The 20,358-nt window shown below is 35.0% G+C and overlaps 1 protein-coding gene across 2 annotated transcripts; it reads left to right on the forward strand.

Annotated features, from left to right (window-relative positions):
- The first annotated feature begins 15,147 nt into the window (after positions 1–15,147).
- Positions 15,148–20,104, forward strand: LOC149947045 (melatonin receptor type 1A-like). 2 transcript variants are annotated; one of them, XM_090173279.1, is made up of 4 exons: positions 15,148–15,194; positions 15,283–15,393; positions 17,282–17,444; positions 19,792–20,104. In XM_090173279.1, the coding sequence occupies exons 2-4, from the start codon at positions 15,292–15,294 to the stop codon at positions 20,001–20,003; spliced, it is 477 nt and encodes a 158-aa protein (XP_090029405.1). In that variant the 5' UTR covers positions 15,148–15,194; positions 15,283–15,291; the 3' UTR covers positions 20,004–20,104. The 2 variants fall into 2 exon arrangements, with proteins under 2 accessions (XP_090029405.1, XP_090029404.1); XM_090173278.1 differs by lacking the exon at positions 15,148–15,194 and having other exon boundaries at positions 15,240–15,393.
- Positions 20,105–20,358: the final 254 nt, after the last annotated feature.

Consider the following 20,358-nt stretch of genomic DNA (forward strand, 5'->3'; position numbering starts at 1 on the left):
AAAGATTCGTACCACACTTGGAGTGTTTCAGGCCGTACGTTCATCCCTTCTTCATCGCTGCCGACTTTGTTTAGGAGCTAGAGGACGACATTTTGAGCATTTGCTTTAAAAAATAAAAGTTTTTTGCACTCGAAAATTTAAAGTTTTTTGTGGTAGTACAATTTCCTACTACCCCTTTAAAACCGGCTTTCTATCTGAGTTCTTTTGTTCGTTGGAAGCTTACATTTAGGCGTTTTTAGGCCAAACTTTAACGCTCTCTAGCGCTTTTCCTATTCGGCGCAGAGGATCGCGACAAAGACAGTCATACATCTTTACTCGACCTCTATAACACCTCAAAGTTACTGCACTGACTTCTGAAACACCCTGTATATTAAAATATAGTTTTGGTTAAATATCTATACGGGTTCTGATCTATAAAATATTTTTGGTTGTTTATAGATACCTCTTTTCTCGAACACGAGAGTGGATAGTATGTGTTATCCGAGGGGCTGATCACTCCGCGTAATCGGTGTACAGAGCCATACCTTTGACTGTACTAATGGGATTACGCGTAATCTTTGAAGTCCCTGCCTTTGGCAGTGTTAATCTAAGCGTAATCCGGTGTACAGACTTTCTAAGAGTGGTTAGCCCCTCGGTGTTATCTGACTGATATATACCATAACATTTCTCAGAAGTAAACAGGATAATTTAGATTTTTTATGAATGAATTCATCATTTATTGCGGTCTAAATTATTTATCTCTAATAGCAAAAAATATGGGACCTCGGCCTTCGAAATATTTTTCTCGATAATATTCTAAATCTGTTTAATAAAAATAACTACTATTAACAGTGAAAATGGTGATCTTGACATTTAAAATGGTGATTATTTAAATTGGAAATTTGGACATCACAGGTTGAAAATATAAACTAGAGTACAGATAAATAAATACATATAAATCTATGATTCTAAGGTTCTTCGAATTGTCAATTTATAAGTGAGATACTACTGAATATACGATTCAAGAAGCTTCTAGTTTAAAATTGAGTAAGCAAAAAGATCTAGTATAAATGTTTGAAGTTGAAATGAGTTGAGGAAAACGTTTACAGCTCATCCATAAAGGAAAACAAAATAACGTTTTGCCTACCTGGAATTTCTAAAAGGGCCACGACTTTAATGAAAAAGGTAACATTTACTTGAATTTTTACAGACACACCTAAAAAGATATAAAAAAATTCAAAACACAATGAAAGAACCATAATAAAATCAACATTTAAGGCTAATTTGCATACTTTTGAAGTCAAAAATTAGATAAAATTTGAAAGACAAATAAGATTGTAGAAGACAACAAGGGTCACAAAATTTGTAGCCAACCTTTAAAAAGTCTTAAATTCCTAAGGCCGCTACTGTACTTAGTAGCCTAAGCCGTGTTTCAAATTGACGTTGAGGTGTTGAGATAATGGCAGTTTAAGCTTAAACGTGCTCTATCATTTTTAATTGAGCTATTTCGTTTCAGATACATTTAATACCCGTAAATATACTAGAATTAAACGTTACCCGCTAGTACAATGTAACGCTACTTGACCATCGTATTTCTAAACTTATAATCGCGTGCCACATACGAGGGTGCGCAAAACGGACTTTAAACAAGCACGTCCTCCACACGAAGGACATTAAGCCACGCGCCATTTTAAAGCTTCTATAAATTTCGACCTGGCTAAAAGAGCTTCGTTAAAGCCTCTACACGTTTTCGTTGAATCTGCGACGCCTAATGTCCGTTATTATAGTTTAAAGGCCAGTGCATTTGAGTTCATCCTGGATTAATGGACTGCCATTTATCAAAGAAACTTTATCTCGCCATCTCTCGGCATTAAAAATGAATTTCTATTGTATTCAAGTATATTTTTTTATTTTCTGACAGTTGTTTTTATATGCTTCAATTTATTAGCAGTGTTCTATTTTTAACCATTAATCAAAATTAATTTTTAGGTTGAAAATTAAATAACTTTACCATTCTAAGTTACAAAATGAAATAACTTTACCATTCTTAGGTACAAAATGAAATAAATTTACCATTCTAAGTTACAAAATGAAATAACTTTACCATTCTTGGATAGAAAATGAAATATTTTAAGAATTCTTACGTGTAGGTATGAAATGAACAAACTTTAGACTTAGATAGAATATTAACGAACTTTAGACTTCTTAGATATAATATTAACGAACTTTAGACTTCTCAGATAGAATATTATCTAACTTTAGACTTCTTAGATATAAAATAAAATATTTTTAGACTTCTTAGGAAAACAATTAAATAATTTTAGAATTCTAAGGTAGAAAATGAAATAACTTGAGACTTCTTAGGTGGAAAATGGAATAACTTAAGACTTCTTAGCTGGAAAATGAAATAACTTTAAAAGAAAAGTTTAGGCTTGTATAAATAATTCACTGGCTAGTCATACACTAACTACACTGCACTGCAAGCTATTCGTAGAGTTTCAGTGTATTTGGGATGTTTTATGCTATAATGTTTGACCTGCTCGGCAGTAGGGCAGTCTGGGTAAATATGAAAGAGGCATGCCTAATTTGTCTGAATTTTTGTCTACCAAATAGATTTGTCTGCTGATAACGCAAGAAAACATCGCTTTTTACAAATTATTCGTCAGATCATTTAGGTTATCTTGGAAAATATCTTTACTTTAATGGAATTTCCCGAAAAAGCGAATTATTCCTCCCAATGAATTCGTTCTTAAGATTGTAGAAATTTGATAGGCCAGATATTACATTGAAAGCGGTAAACAATTATTTAGCAAAAGACTTATCGTTGATTTAAACGTGTCAGTTTGTGTGGTTTTATAAAATCTGTACTAAGACTACATGTAGACGTTTGATCAAAGAAAATTTACCCGTTTAGTTGTATTTCAGTCTGGCTTGTATATTGTGTCTAAATATGTACTGTCACTGAAATTTCCCTGTCCAAAGTCAGCAAAGCAGCGGGACTCATCGGAGATAATTCTTGAAACAGCCATATATTTATTCGCCAGACTGTTGACTCGCTCGCTGCCAAAAAAATCCTGGAGGGCCTAACTTTTAGGAAAGCTCTTTCGTGTCAAAGTAAATATTTGTTGTATATTTTTCGCTAGACTAATTTTCTTGGGTGAACCTTACGCTGTTCTGTATAGCGTACTAGGCTTCAAATACTAAACCCGTAATTGAAAAAAGTGGGATCGTTGTGATGATTAGCTGGTTTTCTTTCGGTAACATTAAAGAAAGTGTTTCTCCAGGCTCTTTCATTAAATTGACATTCGGTAACTGTCCATCTTTGGGGAAATAGTACATTTACGAACGAGCGATAAATAAGTTACCAATAAGCATCGAGCAGATTTAAAGATCATCGCGGTGTTAAACGATCCATTACTAAATATTAATAGGTAACAATCGAATTAAGTAGAGCATTAGATTCAGAAAGAGTTATAGGACAGTGTTCCAAAACGCCCTCCGAACCTCAATGCCATCTGTCTTTGATCTCTTGTACAAAATAATCGGATTTAATCTTCAAGGCAAAAATTAATATTCTTGGTTAAATAAGTTTAGAAATACAGACTTAATTAAATTTTAAGTATTTTAAGGTTTTTTCCAGCTATTTTATAGATTTAACAAACATTGCAGGCGACACTAAAAAGTTCAATGCCTCTATTTAACACGTAATTATTTTCAATTTAATATTTTATCAATTTACTACTCAAAATTAAGGGTTGAAAATATATACATAAGTTAACCATCTGTCATGGCCTAAACGGGACGACAAATGCCATGTACCTCTTAACTTGATTTTGCGACTGATATCAACGCCTACAGTGACTGCGTCCAGAGCTAGATCCTTTATTCTTAAAGATTATAATTCAGAAAATATTCGAGCATTATTTATCACACATCGTTAAATACGTAGCAATAATTTCTAAAGAGTTAAACCATTTTTTGTACGATATCAAAAATATACAATTTCAAAAGTGTTGAATTTCAAGAAAATAGTTTTTGATTTATCAAATAAAAACAAGGAAAACACCATTTTTTAAGAGCTTATTTTAAAGCTCTGTGCTAGAGCTATCTAATAGTGTATTTATATTTCGTGTTTTCAATCGCCCACATGACCCTTTAACCCCTCGAATGAGACCCCCCCCCAAAATAAAAATGTACAATCTGACATCCAATAACCTGTTATCAATTCCAGTTAGGACTATATAAACTACACTATTGAATTGGCCTTGTCGAAATGTTTAACATTGTGTAATTTTGTTAAAATAAAAGATATTTCTAAAAAGTTATTAAACTTAAAGTGAAGGGGTACTGAAATAAAGGTACGATATACCAAAAATGTGGGGTTTCGGTTAAACTGTGTTTATTCTAAAACTTCCTAATATTTTCAGCTAAGACCTTGGATATCACGGTTTTTTAGACAAATCTATCGGTGTTTAAAATTTAAAAAAAATCGATTGACCCATGGTGACATGATTGGTCGAAATCGTATGAAATGACCCCTTTTCGTTACGGTAAGACGGGGAAGGAAAACTGTTTTTGCAAAGATGATTTAGATCAACGTTTTATATATTACTCCTGGTTTGTACCCTCGCTCGACTTTTGAGCTCGGTATGTCGTCTGCTACCTAGTGTAAGTATTTAAAAAACACGGCGGATTAAAATCAATCCAAGTGATATAGTTAAATTTGTTAAATTAAATGTTTAAAGTATAAAAGTATTTCGTTTACTTAACTATTCATAAAAGGAGAGGATTTAAATATTTAAAGTAACGAAAAATTTAGCACGGTTTCGATGATGTTTAACAGTTTATAGCCTCGTGAACTAAGGCTTAACATTTCATTGACAGCCACACTTTGAACTCCGAAGTCACAAAGCCTAACCCGAGCTCAGTGTAAAATGTTTGGAGAAATCTTACCGGAAAATGCAAAAAGTACAGCCAAAATTTGTTGAGTTTTAGCGAAATTGGTGGTGGGTGACGTAGAATGCACGTAGAAATATTTTATGGAATATTAAATGTAAAGTATAATAGAGGGAAAAGAGGAAAAAGACCATCTAGGAAGCGCTTGGAGAGATATATTTGTGTTTCTCTCAAATGTCGGTAAGTGGCGCCAATGAGTTACCACGTATAGAGAACACCAATTTTAAAAATCAATTATAATCTAAATAACTGTTACTTTTGAATTTCTCATCAAGACTGCGTACAATAAATTCTACGCATTTCCTAATTATTTTGATAGTTAAGTACTAATGACGATAAATCAAATGGCTACGTATAAATTGGAAAGGTTAATTAACAAATATCTTTAACGTTTTCTAGCTCCTATAGAAAGCTACGATCAAGTGACCAATTTGCTTAAAATTATTTATAGCAGAAGGTTCCCATAAGCAAAGGTCTAGGCCAAATTTTTTACGATCACATATCCGTTATTTAGAGGTAGGTATTAAAAATCTGCACCTCCTAGTGGCCACATACTCAACTAGGTATTTCCCCAAATGAATTTCGCGCGTTGCATGATGAATGCGCAGAAGGCGTGCGCGAACGTTTTTAAATTTAGAACCAGGAGGGAGAAATATCGGGCGCCAACCCTTAGCACAGTAGACAAGGCTTATTCACAATTTTATTACTGTCCAACTTAAAATTAACACTTATCGTTGCAAAATGATTCATCAGGACCTAAAACTGGCTTTTACAAGATAACTTGTTTCTGAACGTATTTATTTTACATATTTGAGATTTAGATGCGTGTCTGCTCTACCAAGTAAGATAATATTTTCGACGTATAAATTTTAAAAACGAAGATGGCGCTACTGCCCTATCGTCGTACGTTAATTTTCTTATCTCCAGAACAACGCCGTTAACATGGGCCCCTATGGTAGACCTTTGCTAATGGGGACCTTATGATAGGCTTATGTTTACAAATTGTAAACATAAGCCTATCATAAGGCTTCTATAACTGTAAATTACAGTTATAGAAAGTAGGTAAAAATTAACAGCTATAGTCAAAGAAAGAATATATAAAATCTTATCAAAGAAAGAATATATAAAATCTTATCAAAGAAAGAATATATAAAAACTTATCAAAGAAAGAATATATAAAATCTTATCAAAGAAAGAATATATAAAATGTTACCAAAGAAAGAATATATAAAATCTTATCAAAGAAAGAATATATAAAATGTTACCAAAGAAAGAATATATAAAATCTTAGAAGTATAAAAGAAAGAATATATAAAACCTTATCAAAGAAAGAATATATAAAATCTTATATTAATTTCACCAAAATCATTCAGTTTGGTTCGAATGGGTTGTCATAGCGCCCTAGCTTATCATTGTTTAACTCTTTATTTTTTAAAAAAAACTTTTTTCATATAACTGTCATCTCTGAGCTGCCGAAATAATAAAAAATAAACAATTCTTCACAGTTCAAAAACCTGGAATTTGTATAATATATTATTCTTTAAAAAATAAGCGGAAAAAATATATTTGGACGTACTTCATATGCCATCCTATATTAAATATTTATCTTTTGTATTTCAGTGACGTGCTTGACAGCGAGCGTACTAACCTTGACAGCCATATCGTTTGACCGTCTCATCGCTATCTTATGGCCATTCCACGTCCGGATCACCAAACAGAGAACCACCTCCGTGATACTTGTCGTTTGGCTCCTGTCCATCATCGTCTCCATTCCATTACTTGTCATTAAACAGTATCGTCATATATACGTAACACGTTTCTTTCTAAATTAACAAATTTCTTACATATAAGCTTCTAAGAATTATCATAATAGGTGCAAACTAGCAACACAGATGGTGAAAGTAAAGAGATTCCCAATTAAATTTCACAAAATATATTTATTCGTATCTAGGTGAGCAAATCTTGAGATTGACAGCAATATTAATTGTTGAACTTTAACAAAAGATACCTACTTGTTATAACGGATGGGTATTCTCTATATACGATATCACACTGCAATATAACTATACTCGGAACACCCACCAGCTATAACGTAAATTAACCCACGGTCAATTTATGAGAAGTTATAAATACCACATTAAACCTTTGCCAGTGTAGGTAGAGGAATTAACAGATTCTTTTGAAAAATAAAAAAAAAATCCTAATATATTTCTGTACGCTTTCCATAAAATAATATGGATTTAAATCCTTACCAGATTTTCCATCAGCCTTCCTATTTCTTAAGAACTCCGTAATCAAAAATTCCAACACGTTCTCCTCGGTTTTTAAAATATAATAACATTTAAACAAACAAAAATAAACTACTAATGGCGTTTTCCATTGGAGTCCTCTGAGCGCTCCTAAATATAAAACGTGTTCCATTGGGACAAAAAGGGCAACTCCAAAAAGGAGGCACGTCTTCCATTGGCACTGTTGCTCCCTCGCGGATTGATCCGAGCTGCCCCAACTCGAGGGACGGGGCAACCAAAAAAGAGCAATTTTTAAGCAAAGTGACTCCGAGAAAATTTTTTTATTCCATTGGGAGGGCTGGAAGTCTAGTCCTCTGAGCACCTAGCGGAGTTCTCCGTGGTAGAGCGATGACGTAGAAGGCAAATCCGGATCACGCTCGGAGCAGTCCCAATGGAAAACGCCATTAAGTTCCGGAAGGTGTCGCCATCTAGATAGGCCTGTTTGGTTCGGTTGTATTACAACGGAAGGCGGGAATATCAAATTGTTCTCCAGTCCGTTGTATTGTGTTTCTTAAACACAATATAAAACTATTTTCTTGAATTTATCGATAAGGCAGAACAGTTATATCATGCTTATATTTATTAAATAGTCATATCATCAAGTTTTTCCTTCGGGGGTTAAAACACCATTTTACTCTTCAAAAACTGTGATCATATTGAATAGTGAAATTGCGATATTTTAAATAGTCACTGATCACTGATTAAAACCAATAGACTTAATTTATCGTTCGAAAACCTAAAATTTATCTTCGTTCTGGATTCCCAATTTACTGACAACAATATAATTTTATTCCAATCGACCTAATTCAAAATTAATTTAGACCCATGAAAAACAGATCATTTGTTAGATCAAAAATAAGTACAAAAAATTTGTAGAGTGAAATTAGGTCAAAGTATCGTTTCTTGATATACGATGACCAAAGGGCTAAATTTAGATATGACAGAAGAGGGAGTATTTACATAAAGTTTTCCTAGAGAGATAAATAAAGTTTTATACTATATGTATTTCTGATACAGTTGAAATCGCTTATACTATATGTATTTCTGATACAGTTGAAATCGCTTATACAAGTATTTGTGTTCGGGTAAGAGGTAGAACAAAAGCAGCATCTTTCAGTCTTCGCTTAATCATAAATTCTAGTAACATTAACAAAATGCATTATTTTGACGCTCATAAAACGGTGAAAGGAAGCGGAAATTTGGGAAAAAGCTTTTTTACCTTTTTTCCGGGCCGTTTCTCTGAAATGTAATGTCAAGACGGTTTTTTTCATCAGTTTTCTGATGTAGTTTTAAACGAATGTGTCGAGTCTTGGCCCAAACTGGTGCTCTACGACAACGGAGAATGCCTGGAAACCAGGACGATTTATTACACGATGGCGTCCGCGACACTGTTTTTCCTCCCAGTGGTAATCATGTCTACGGCCTACGGGTTAATCATTGTCACTCTGTGGAAATCGCGCCTCCCCGGAGAACTCAACGAGTCCAACATCAATCTTCAAGAGCGCGCCAAGAAAAAAGTAAGCCTAATATCAGAGATCTACTAAAGTTTCAGAAATTTCGCGTCTATATGGTGACCAAAAACTTTTAAGAGACTCGAACATATGAACCGCGTTTCTTATTCTAATTTGCTATTGACAAATTCTATAATAACAATCATTGTAATCAGCTAGGCTAATATCCAATGCCTCAGCCATTTAAGCCGCGTTCACACATTACCTTGAAATCGATTCAAATCTTTTCAAAATGTTTCGAAGGAGTTCTGTGAACCAGGCCAAATCGTCTTAAACCAATTCAAACCCGTTTTCTACTGCTTCCATGTGAACATAGCTTATTTTAGGTGGCCAGGTTACAATGCGTATCAGTATGGTGGCAAGCCCTTCATGCCACGCTAGCCAACAGCTATCAATTACCGTCAACCTCAACTCGGGGAAAAACGTTCAACCAGTGGGGAGTGAACTTGCAAACGCAACGCGGTGGTTTCATAAAATAGAACAATAAGAAAATAAAAGTATAAAATGTTTATCTCTGCGTCACGAGCTTAAGGTTTTAGTATTTTGTTAGTAGGCTCTTTTTCGTACGTGGACTTCTCAAAGTTGTTTCAATAAAATAAAATGAATGATAAATATAGAATGTTGCTCTTATGTCAAAAGACAGAACTTTATTAAGTATATTCTTTGCATGCGCGATTTCTACACGCGCTAGAAAAACCGTATTCCTCGCGACTGTAACGCGCGCTTTAGACTTGTAAAAGCAATAGACTGTGATACAAGAGCCACATTAAAACCCGAAGGCCAAGTTATTTTATAAAAATAACTATTAAAAAATTTTTATCGACTACCGCGCGTGCTTTCTATTTTCAATAGCTATAGCTAGTTACGTAGAAAAAGCATATACACCTGATATAGAAACACCTATTCAGCGTCCAAATAAATTAGGAAAAACCAGAAATAAAGCGTGCTGCTTTACGTCACAATTAATTTATTGGCACAGTCTTATCACGCGCTATTTGCACGCGCTTTACAAAATCCTAAATATTTCTGTTGACTCTAGCACGCGCTCGTAGGTAGTGAAGTAACAGCTGCATTAAAACAAGAAGCTCACGTTAATTTATTAGGCTATTCCAGTCGTTTAATTCGAGGCAAACAATAAAGTTAGATAAATTGACAAACTTTCATACGTTTGAAATCTCTAGTGGCGGGATTTGGAAGCTCGAGTGGAGGGGATCGGGATTCTCTCAGCTAAGATTTGGTTTCGCATAGCGTTATACGGTCTTTTGCTGAAAATTCAAAAATAAACTTAGTGTACTTAAATACGGGTAATAAATTAAAATTAATAGCTCTACGTCTTCAAAAAAGGTTTGAATATAAGATATTATCATATTGGGCTACGTAAATTACCACTTATCCCTGAAAACCACTGAAAAGCTATTTTAAGCCTCGACCGTAACAGCTCTTTATACATATATTATATAAAATAAAACACGAACAAGTATATGAAAAGCTTTGTCTTCAACGCGGTCTTCGTAAATCGGCCGAAGGCGTTTCGCGAAAATCACCCGGCAGCTTTGAATTATTTCGGCGACGGCGGCGGCGCGACGGGGCCAAAGTTTCTATCCCCATTTGAAAATTAGAAAAGAAAATCAAAAATGTTTTTGAATGAAAAGAAAAAAGTTACGTAGAAAATCTCAAACAAAATTTTACGGCGGCGCACTGAAAAGTAAATGACTTGGCGGCGGTGGTGCGGCGTCAGATAAAATATCAGCGACGGCGGCGTTGGACCTGCGGCGCTAGGCTCTACCCACAGCGCTCAGAGAAAATTAGAGCAGTGTTTAGATAAAGCAAGTCTAATTCAGTATTTAATTAAATCACTTTCTTCATTTTTAAAATTAAAGGATTACATTCATATAAATTATAGTTCGTTGCCATGGTTAGAATCTAATAAATAAATAAAGTCTTCGAATCACGACTGATATTTCATGGTATTTTAAATACAATAATTATTATTCGTAAAATAAAAATAAATGTTTATAAAATACCATGAAGTATCAGTCGTGATTCCAATACTTAATTTAATTATATGAATACATTATTATACACATATATCGATCGTACCCCCGCCTGAAATCTAGGAAGGTACAATAGCTGAAAACTATTCGTGAGTTCTGAACCGTTCAACCAGTCCCCATGCGTACTATTCGGCAAAAAAAATGCTAGAACTGCCCAAATGCAAACTATTCGCAGACAAGAACCTCTTGTTGAACCGTTCGGAACCGTTCTAACGGTACCTGCTCAAGAGCAAGTACTGGCTGGAACTCAAGGTTGAAATCTCTAAAATTCGTCTGCACATCGGGCTGCGTACGTCAAATCGTACGATCCTAATTTGAATCCTTGTTTGAATCACAACTATTCGTACAAAAGTTCTGAACTATACAGAGCTTTTGCGTGACGTCACAGCTCAGTCCTGGGCCGTTCTCTTAACGGTTCAGAACTCACGAATAGTTTTCAGCTAATAAACCCCAGTATAATCCCCCTATTCCGCCGCCACTGCCCTCCTCTGGACCATCCAAATCTCCCTACTAGAGGTCTCCGGCTAATGCGGGTTTTTCAATTGGAAAATAACAACTATCAGCTAGGCTAATACCCAAGACACCACCCTAGGCCCCCATAATAAAATGTTTTAGGAAAGGTGAAACTGAAGAACTCGGGGACAACCCCTTTAACGTTAAAGGAACGGTGGTGAGATTTCACCCTGTGGCCCAAGCTGGGATCGAAGCCGGCTTCTTTTGCTGCGAGGCGAAAGTGATAACCACTCCGCCACCATACTTCGACCAACGTTGTCTCTGATACAATAGACAATACTCAATGTTAATTCAAAATACTTTTGGGTTCAAATGGTACGTTTTGGAAGAGCAGCTCTTTTTCGTTAGAAGTAAGAATAGCTATGCTGCGGCGTATTATTGTTTCTGTTACGAAAATTCGCCACAGCCTTATCACTACGGCATCGGCCTAAAACACTATTCTTGTTCCCCTGTCGTTGGTAGAAAAGTCGTTAGATGAAAACTTTTCACCAGTCCGGAACCTCTCGCTGAAAACAATTATCGAACCGTTCTAACCCAAACTATTTACTCAGCTCCCAGAAATTGGTTTCAAAGAGTTATTTAGCCTAGTCAATACGTGCTTATAAGATAAAATTTTAATAAGTTTTGAACTGTTCAGGACGTTTTGGTGACGTCATAGCTCAACCCGAATCATTTCTTTGAGCCTGGTGAATTTGGAAACATTTTTTCGGTTTGTTAGCCAATGGGAAGATTAGTTTGAGCACGTGGTTTGTGGTAGGTTACATCGTCTGCTATTATGTTTTTGCGTATATTTAGAGTTTCACAGTGTTTATTTTGATTGTATTGGTCCTTGGACATTGATTGTTTTATAAAAAAAACAATGAACCACACTAATAAATTTACAAGTGTGCAAAAGCTTGTAATTTTGCAAATTATGGAAAGCAATGAACGGTTTGATTTCGCGAAGATTTGAAGCAGTATTTACAAATGACGAGTATTCTACCATGTGGAATAAACGTACAAGCTGAAAGGTTATGGAGGAGGTGCAGAAAGAAACTTTAAAAAGTGGAAGAAGGTATATTTTATAATATGAATATGTTTACTTTTATATCATTAATAATAATGAAATATTTACAGAGCTTGACAGACTGGAACTAAGGGCAAGGCACTCAACATTAAGAAAGCTGTAGATGAAGGTGCTCAAAATCTAGGACAACGTTTCGAGGTTGTGGAGCGCCTGCTTAATGTTATTGGCCTTGGAGGAACATTTGGTCACAACGAGGTTTCAGAAGGAGGTTTTCAAGGTGTGATTCAACGAATGGATGAACAATTAGCCGGCATTACTTGCAGTCTCGCAGCCTCTTCTATCATGGCCCCACCTTACTCAAATATTTCTGCACTTTATTCTCATTTACGCCAGCATTCACAAGGAATACTTCAAAAACCTCAACTTCGTAGATCTTTAGGGCGAAATATCTCAACGGCTGATCAACAGTCCCTGGTAAGTTCACACCATTCTCAAGGAGAACGTTCTGTTAGAGCAGATGCACAAAGTATAAATAGTTATTACAATATAAAGCGAAGTTGGAATTTCCGTTCTTTGCCTTAGAAGTTGTAACATTAATTTTATTGTTTGTATTGTTTGTATTTTTCAGCCTGGTGGCACTAGCAGTTCGATTTGTTCAGGTTTCGGAAAGTACATGTACAAAGTACCTACCTCCTCCTTTGGTTAGTGCTGGGAACTTACGACGTTAGTCACAGAACTAATTGAGTAAAAAAACAAAAATATCATTTTGTACTTCTATAAATATACAATTTTATAAAAGCAATTAGTTTTCCCTATGTAAAAGGGTTCACGTTTCCTTACTATTCTAAGAGTGCATAATTATAATGTTAAATAAATTACCTTTTTTTCATTCTTTAAATGTACAATATTTCATTTATTCCTGTAGATTTAGGGTCCAACAAGTGCTCCATAAAAACTAGTTTAAAAGCAAAAAATACTTAATGGTGAGATAAGCACATACCTGTTAGCCTTAAGTCAAGAACTATTAATTCTAAAATGTTTTTATAGTCTAAAGTTTTATCAAATAAACTAGTTCTATGATTGAAGTTATTAACGCCAACCAATCAAGGAAGAAGGTACTCCGTATATGTTCGCTATATCCTGTGTTTCTTTTAGAAACCCAAACAAATTCAACTTCTGGCATCACAAGGCAGAAATATATGAACAATAAATAAATGGTAAAACTTCGAAGGCAAATAATGGCAGGGTGAAATATAAAGTGCCAATTGGCACTGTTTTACACCCTTGCCATACTTAACCTTGGGAGAAACATTTTCATCTTATTGACCATAAGGCCTTTTTTTAGACTTATATAACAAGTTCTGACCGGACAGCTTGAACCTGAAGGCCAAATTTTTCAGCTGTGGGAGTCTCTGCTGGTGGTGGTGGAGGGACCTCATGCAAAGGTAAATTGCACAACTCTTCACCGTCACCAATGTAACCTTTTAACTTTATTGATATTGTGCAGGACGCAGCAAGCATTGATAATGCAGCAAGCAAATTCAGGGCCGTAATGCGATCTTTGAGCAAAGAATGAAATGTTTGCTTCAGCACACCATTGTAGCGCTCAATTGCATTTCGTGGTGTTCCTTGAGTTGGCCTCAAAATAGGGGTCATCAGTCAAGGCAATTGGGGATACCCACTATCACCTAAAATATTAGATTGCAAGAACCATTTCTGTACATTATATGGTTAGTTTTGAAAAAAGTATGTTAAAAAAATACAAATATTTTTGGTAAGGTTTTCATTAATAATATTTTGAAATAATTTATTTTTGTTATTCGTACAACCACATACTTACCTTTATTTAAAAAAAATCGGTAACTTTCCCAGCGACCAAGAATGCTCAAGTGCACGGTTCAAGAATCATTTTCAAGGTATCTTGAAACAAATAATGCTTTGAAAATATAAGCATCATGGGTACTTCCTTGAAACTTAGCATACACGTTACTAATTACCAATTTATAATCACAAATCCCTAAAATACAATTAGAAATTTCTAGCATTTGTAAGTTTATTTAGTTATAAAACTTACCATCTGAACATTCAATGCAAGGTACCCTTTTCTATTTACTTATAGAAACTCCTTGTAGTTGGTTCTTTGCGTGTGGGCGAAACTATTGCTATTAGCGTGCAATCAATTGCTCCAAATGTCCCAGGAAATTTGGTCTGCTGCATGAATCTAGTTACACTGCTTAATTAAAATTTTATACCACCAATAAATATTTCAATAATTACCTCAATTTCACGGTTTCAATTTCCAAGTGGTTTTGAGAAAATTTAATCAATTTTGGCATTAAGATATTATTGATGGCATCAGTTACTTGATGTAAGTAACGGCTGGCGGTTGCTTGGCTCACATCTAAAAACAAGTCTTGGCTGATAGGTTTTAGGTAGCAACCAACAGTGTACAATTTAACTGCCACTAATACCTAATGTTGGATATGATTAATAAAACTTTATTGACAAATTCATGCGGTGGACATCATCAGTAGTTTTATTTCAATAATCAGAAATAAATCTAACCGAAACCAATTTCGAAATTGCTCTTCGGCGAGTTCAAAAGCTTTAGAACGGTCCCTAATCACGCGTTTGCGTCTTAAACTTTTCTTTTCCTCCATCTCCGCAGTACGCAAAAATCAAAACATGCGAGGTGTAGTTGTAAAGCTGCTATTTTGAGAATAACGTGATCCGAAGCGAAATATGAAGTCATAACGTAAACCCGGTCGATTAAACTCGCTGGTTCATGTCGTTATGGCGATATTTTCTCGATTTCGCCATAGTGACATGCTTATCGCCAAGACAAGAATAGGCAACCTGAAGCGTCAGTTTCCGAATATATTGTATAGTTAATGAAAATTTTGACAATGTGCTTTTCATTTGATGTTGAAAACGTGTTAAAATTAAAAACAAACTTTCTTTTGAATCTCGTGTAGGTAGTGCAGATGGTTTTTGTCGTACTAGCGGTGTTCGTTCTTTGCTGGACCCCGTTTCAAATTATGATATTTTATTCAATATACAGTCATTCCAGTGGAAATGATGGCGAGGTAAATTAATTTGATTTGTTATTATCCGTTCATCATTTAACGCCAGAACAAATTTTGTGTTCCAGACAGTAGGATAGGGTGTAACCAAATCACATACAGTAGAAAGTCGATTTTTCGAAAAGGTTTTTTAACGAGTGGGTGTTTTCCTGTCTTTTATAAAGAGGAATAAATTAAAATTTGAATGTAAAAAATAAAAAGATCACACAGTAACCAGAAAATCTCGCTAACGAGGGTAGGAGCTGAGCTTTCTGTTATGGGGATATTTTTTGGCAGATTTCGTATTTTGGAAGACTGAAATAGATTAAGCTGTTTCTTCAAACCCTTCCTTCAGATAATTATGGCTGATAGCATTGGTTCAGGCATTGCTGTTGAAATTATATTTAGTCAGTGGCGGATTACCCAGTAGGCCCTGAAAGGTAAGGGGCCCCCCGGCCGAGGTTACAACAGCTCGTGGCCCGGATGGTGATTCATTCTCCACTGTAATTCATTAGGTTCCCAAATTAACTTGTCGGGTATGCCTATGTCGTTTGAAAAATAAATTGTTATATATTATATTTCACTTTCAACTTTTCTAATCACGTAACAATTATTTATAAATTACTACGCCGCGGAGATATGAATTAATTATTTACCTCGAGAACACAGCCGTCAGTTTATCGTAAAATAAACAACATAGGGCGATGCTTAATGAGTGGCAGAAAACGTTACTTCACAAGACCCTCTAGAGCTGCACGATATAAACCATGGATGATCAAAAATTTCGGGTCAAGGCCAAATTCGAAATTTCTAATTCCATAGGGATAAAGGTGCCATTTCTAATAATTCCACCAACAAAAATAGTTCCGCGTACAGTTACTTCTTAGCATACAGAGAATTACACGACCCGAAACCAATGATCAATGAAAATGGTCACGACGGCAAGAAAAAAGATTCCCAAACCGGGTGAGAAATCAGGATTTAAATAAATAAAATAAATATTCAAGAGGGGAAATTCAAGGATACGATGCTGCTGTTTTCTCGAAGGGAATAAGAAAATTTCAAAATGCGCGCCACATTTGAAAATCGGAAATCAAAATGTCAAAAAATTACGCGTGGGCCTCAATACAATTAAGTATCGATTATTTAAAACACTGCCGACCGCCTGTTGGCCATCCCTGATATAAACGAATCTTTAAATTCATTCGACATCGGCCAATGTGTCGCTTATAATCGAGATAGAAATAAGCCAACAATAGTCGTATGCATCCTACAAGTCGAAGAAATAATTTAAATTTCAAACTTATTTACGTCAAATATAGATTTAAGGGTGTAAACTTAAACATATGAGTTGGAAAACTATAATGTTTAAGACGTAATTTGGTTCTTTTCGAAATTTAATGAAAGTACAGTACTTAATTTTGGGAAGCACTGCCCTTAGTGATCTTTAGGGATGCAGATAGAGGTAACAGGCTTAATGGCGGAATATTCTTTAAATTTCAGAAGTGATTGTTTATCGATTAGAACATTTTATAGTGGATAAATATTTTTATTGATTTGAATTTTGAGGGTAGTCAGAGGTCACCATTGGTTGATAACGAAAATAATCTATTTTCTATATTTTTCGATTAAAATTGAACCTTTCTCAACATTTTATCAGTTAAAATTATTTAAATTTATATCTAGGGATAATTAAAAGCTTCCCATAAGAAATGTTTCCCTCTTGGAAACCGAATTTCTCGAGTCATTGAGCACCATCAGATGATATATCTTTAGCTTTTAACTTGAAAGTTCGATGATAAACACTGGAACACCTTTGCTTATACATTTCTCTATCGTAGCAAAAAATTACAAATTTTTTTACCATAATTAAAATTGAATAATGTAAACCATTTATCTTTTTGTTTTCTAGCTGCCCGACTGGTTTATCAACACCAATTTTTACGCTACGTTTATGGCGTATTTTAATAGTTCACTCAACCCTGTCATTTATGGAGGATTGAATAAAACATTTCGTCAAAATATGTTGGCTGTGTGCCGCTGCTCTTGGAAGAGATACTCCATTCATAGACCAAGTAATTGAATGAGTTATTTGTGTTCAGTATAATATTGCGTGGTTCTTTTATAATATCAGCAAAAATCACTTTTATAATAATCAGCTAAGCTAATACCTAAGGCACCAGCCCGTGTCACCTAACGACTTTTCATGCCTTAACCCTGGCGGTCGGGTTAAATTGTGTAGAAGGCTTGTGGCAAACCCTTCATGCCACGCGAGCCAACAGCTCCCTACATTCAATATTATGAATTCCAATAATATGGAAAGGGCAAACAGAACTTGCAAACTTAATGCAGAAGGAATAGTTCCGAGTTTTCACCGAGTGCCACAAGCTCGGATCACATCCGGCTCCTCTTGCTGCGAGGTGAAAGTCCTAACCACTCTACCACCCCACTTTATCCAGTACGATTATTTATCTACCCATAGAACTATGAATTTATACACTTAGAATGTCTAAACGAGACCCTGATGATTCTCGTAGAAATGGGCGTGGTTTATAGTTATTTCGATGCCCAGTCGACATAAAGACTTGTCTTCAATAGAAGCTCACTTACCATCTTTTCTGATTTTAAACGATCCAAATACGTTAATTTACGGAACCAGATCAGTTTCGTGAAGAACGTGACAGATTATCGGGGTTTCTTAAATTCATTTTCTTTCCGCGATGGTAGTCTGCCAATGATTTGGAAAAAACACGCCACGTCCTACATTCGACGTAGTTTAAACCCCGCCTCTTTCTGAAGTCCTAGCATGGTAGCAATGTATAGGCATTCCAAGTGTACGCACTTGTAGTTTACCATTCTGCCAGTTTTCAGATTTAAAATGCTAAGTGGCAAAAAATGGATTCGGTCGAATTTAAGAACAATTTTATGGAAATTCTTATTTCGTCATTTTAATTAAAGATTTATAAAGGAAAGTAAAAAACACGTGGGTAGAGGTGACTTCGAAAACTAAGTAATGGAAATATATCATTTTATCATTTTTATATTTATATAAAAAGCAAACAGTACGATTGAGTTGTGTTAAATAAAAAGCCTGAAAAATCTATACATTTTCAATAGTTGCAAGCTAAACCAATACAATCATTATTTCTCTGGAAATTTCAAACGAAATGAACAATAGATTTAAAGATTTTTCTCTTTAGAGGTTAAAAACTTAAAAGGTCTTTAGTAAAGTTTGTTACTCTACAAAAACGTTAAGTACCAGATTAAAAAGCTTTTATTAAACCAAAAAGGACATTTACTAAAGTATTGTTTGAAAAATATTTCTCTGAAGGAAAAACTATATTTTAAATTCCAATCCATTTCTCAGCAAGACATTTTTTTGAAACTGAGGACGTGGTAAAGTGGGACTATGACAGGACCTTTTCAGATTAATGGCATCCACGAAATGTTCATTCATATTTTCACTGACTGCTTACGAATGCAAAATATTTTCGCTTGATTTTTATTTTTCGCCAGCTGGTAATAAAAATCAATAGATACATTCGATTAACGTGTTTTGGCACAAGGGTCAGATTCCCTTTGTCAAATGTTTTCTCGAATGTCGCATTGCATTAGAAAACTTTCTCTGGTACCAAAACATAACAATAACATAGTCAATTTCACCAGACCACTTCTTAAACGCGATTTAAGAACAATCGGATGGCTTTTTAAACATAGTTTAAATGACACAGTACAACACTATTTTCTAGACAAAGGTATAAATTAACAGTTGCTAATCTTTATTTGCTATAGAGGTGGACTGGCTACGTTCTGCCAACCCGAACAGTGGGGAGTGCTAGCGAAGCCTTTGGGCATTTGAAACAGAATGGATACACCCTAAGGGTTCCAAACCACCGGCCACAAAGCCAAATTTGGTTTCAACCTCGTGGTATTTTCCCTACCCACCCACGTGGTCAGTCTGCCTCTGTCTTAATTAATCTTAAATTTTGTAAGAAGAAAGATAAATCCAAATAGTTTTCTGATTAGTTAAATCTGCGCCTGGTGAAACCAAAAATTAAGAGAGATATTGAAAGGAATTGGAAATTTCTGTAATCAATGGTATCACTGCGCATGTTTCCGTAACAAAGTGACTGTGAAAAACCATTCACCTCAGACAGAAATCAAACCTGTGACCTGCGGGTTACCGTCCCAACGTCACTTTCATTTGCGAAGTCAAATTTTTGAAGTACAACGATCGGGTTCAATTGATTTCGGTGGGTTACGTTTATCTCGTAGTTGACCTTGACGATGTATTCAAATTCAACTTAATATTCCTGCTCGAAGTGAACTGATTTTTCTCATTGTTAGCTTTGATTAAAATCAAACTAATTTTTTTGATTACTTTACACTTTTTACAATAAAATTTACTTAAATATTTTCCAGTTGTTGGACAAAAATCTGGTAATACACTGACTACCGCAACTACGCTCAGCGGTTTTCGAGCAAATAATAGAAGATTCAAGAATGGTGACCGAGTGCTGGACAGACAAAATAACGAGTTCGAAATTAATATCCACGAGGAAAAATATCCGAGTTCCAAAAGATCAAAACCGACGAAAGAAAGTTCTTTTGACTCTGACGCAATCTTTCTTTAATGAAAATTGTATCTTTAAATTTGTAAATAATCCGTCAATTTCCAAGAAAAACATGTATCGTATTCCTTAATTGTTACGTAAATAACTCTAATATTGCTGTAAAAAAGAAATAATTGCCAATATGGCTTAACCCCTGTAGCATTAGGGTGTCGGTCAAGAGTCGGGTATGGGTCTAAAAGTCGTTTTCAGGTCGACGACCGTATGCCGACTCAAATTGTTCAATTTTTTTACCCCAAAAATTACAAATTTCCATTTTGAGACTTTATAAAGTCGGCAAGTCGACTTTAATGTACAGTCGATATGCCGACTTGATAAGGACCACACGTATTTTTTTCATATTTTTAAAATAATTGTA

The sequence above is a fragment of the Leiobunum rupestre genome, chromosome 4 (assembly GCF_980474605.1).
Source record: "Leiobunum rupestre chromosome 4, qqLeiRupe1.1.hap1, whole genome shotgun sequence".
NCBI lineage: Eukaryota > Metazoa > Arthropoda > Arachnida > Opiliones > Sclerosomatidae > Leiobunum > Leiobunum rupestre.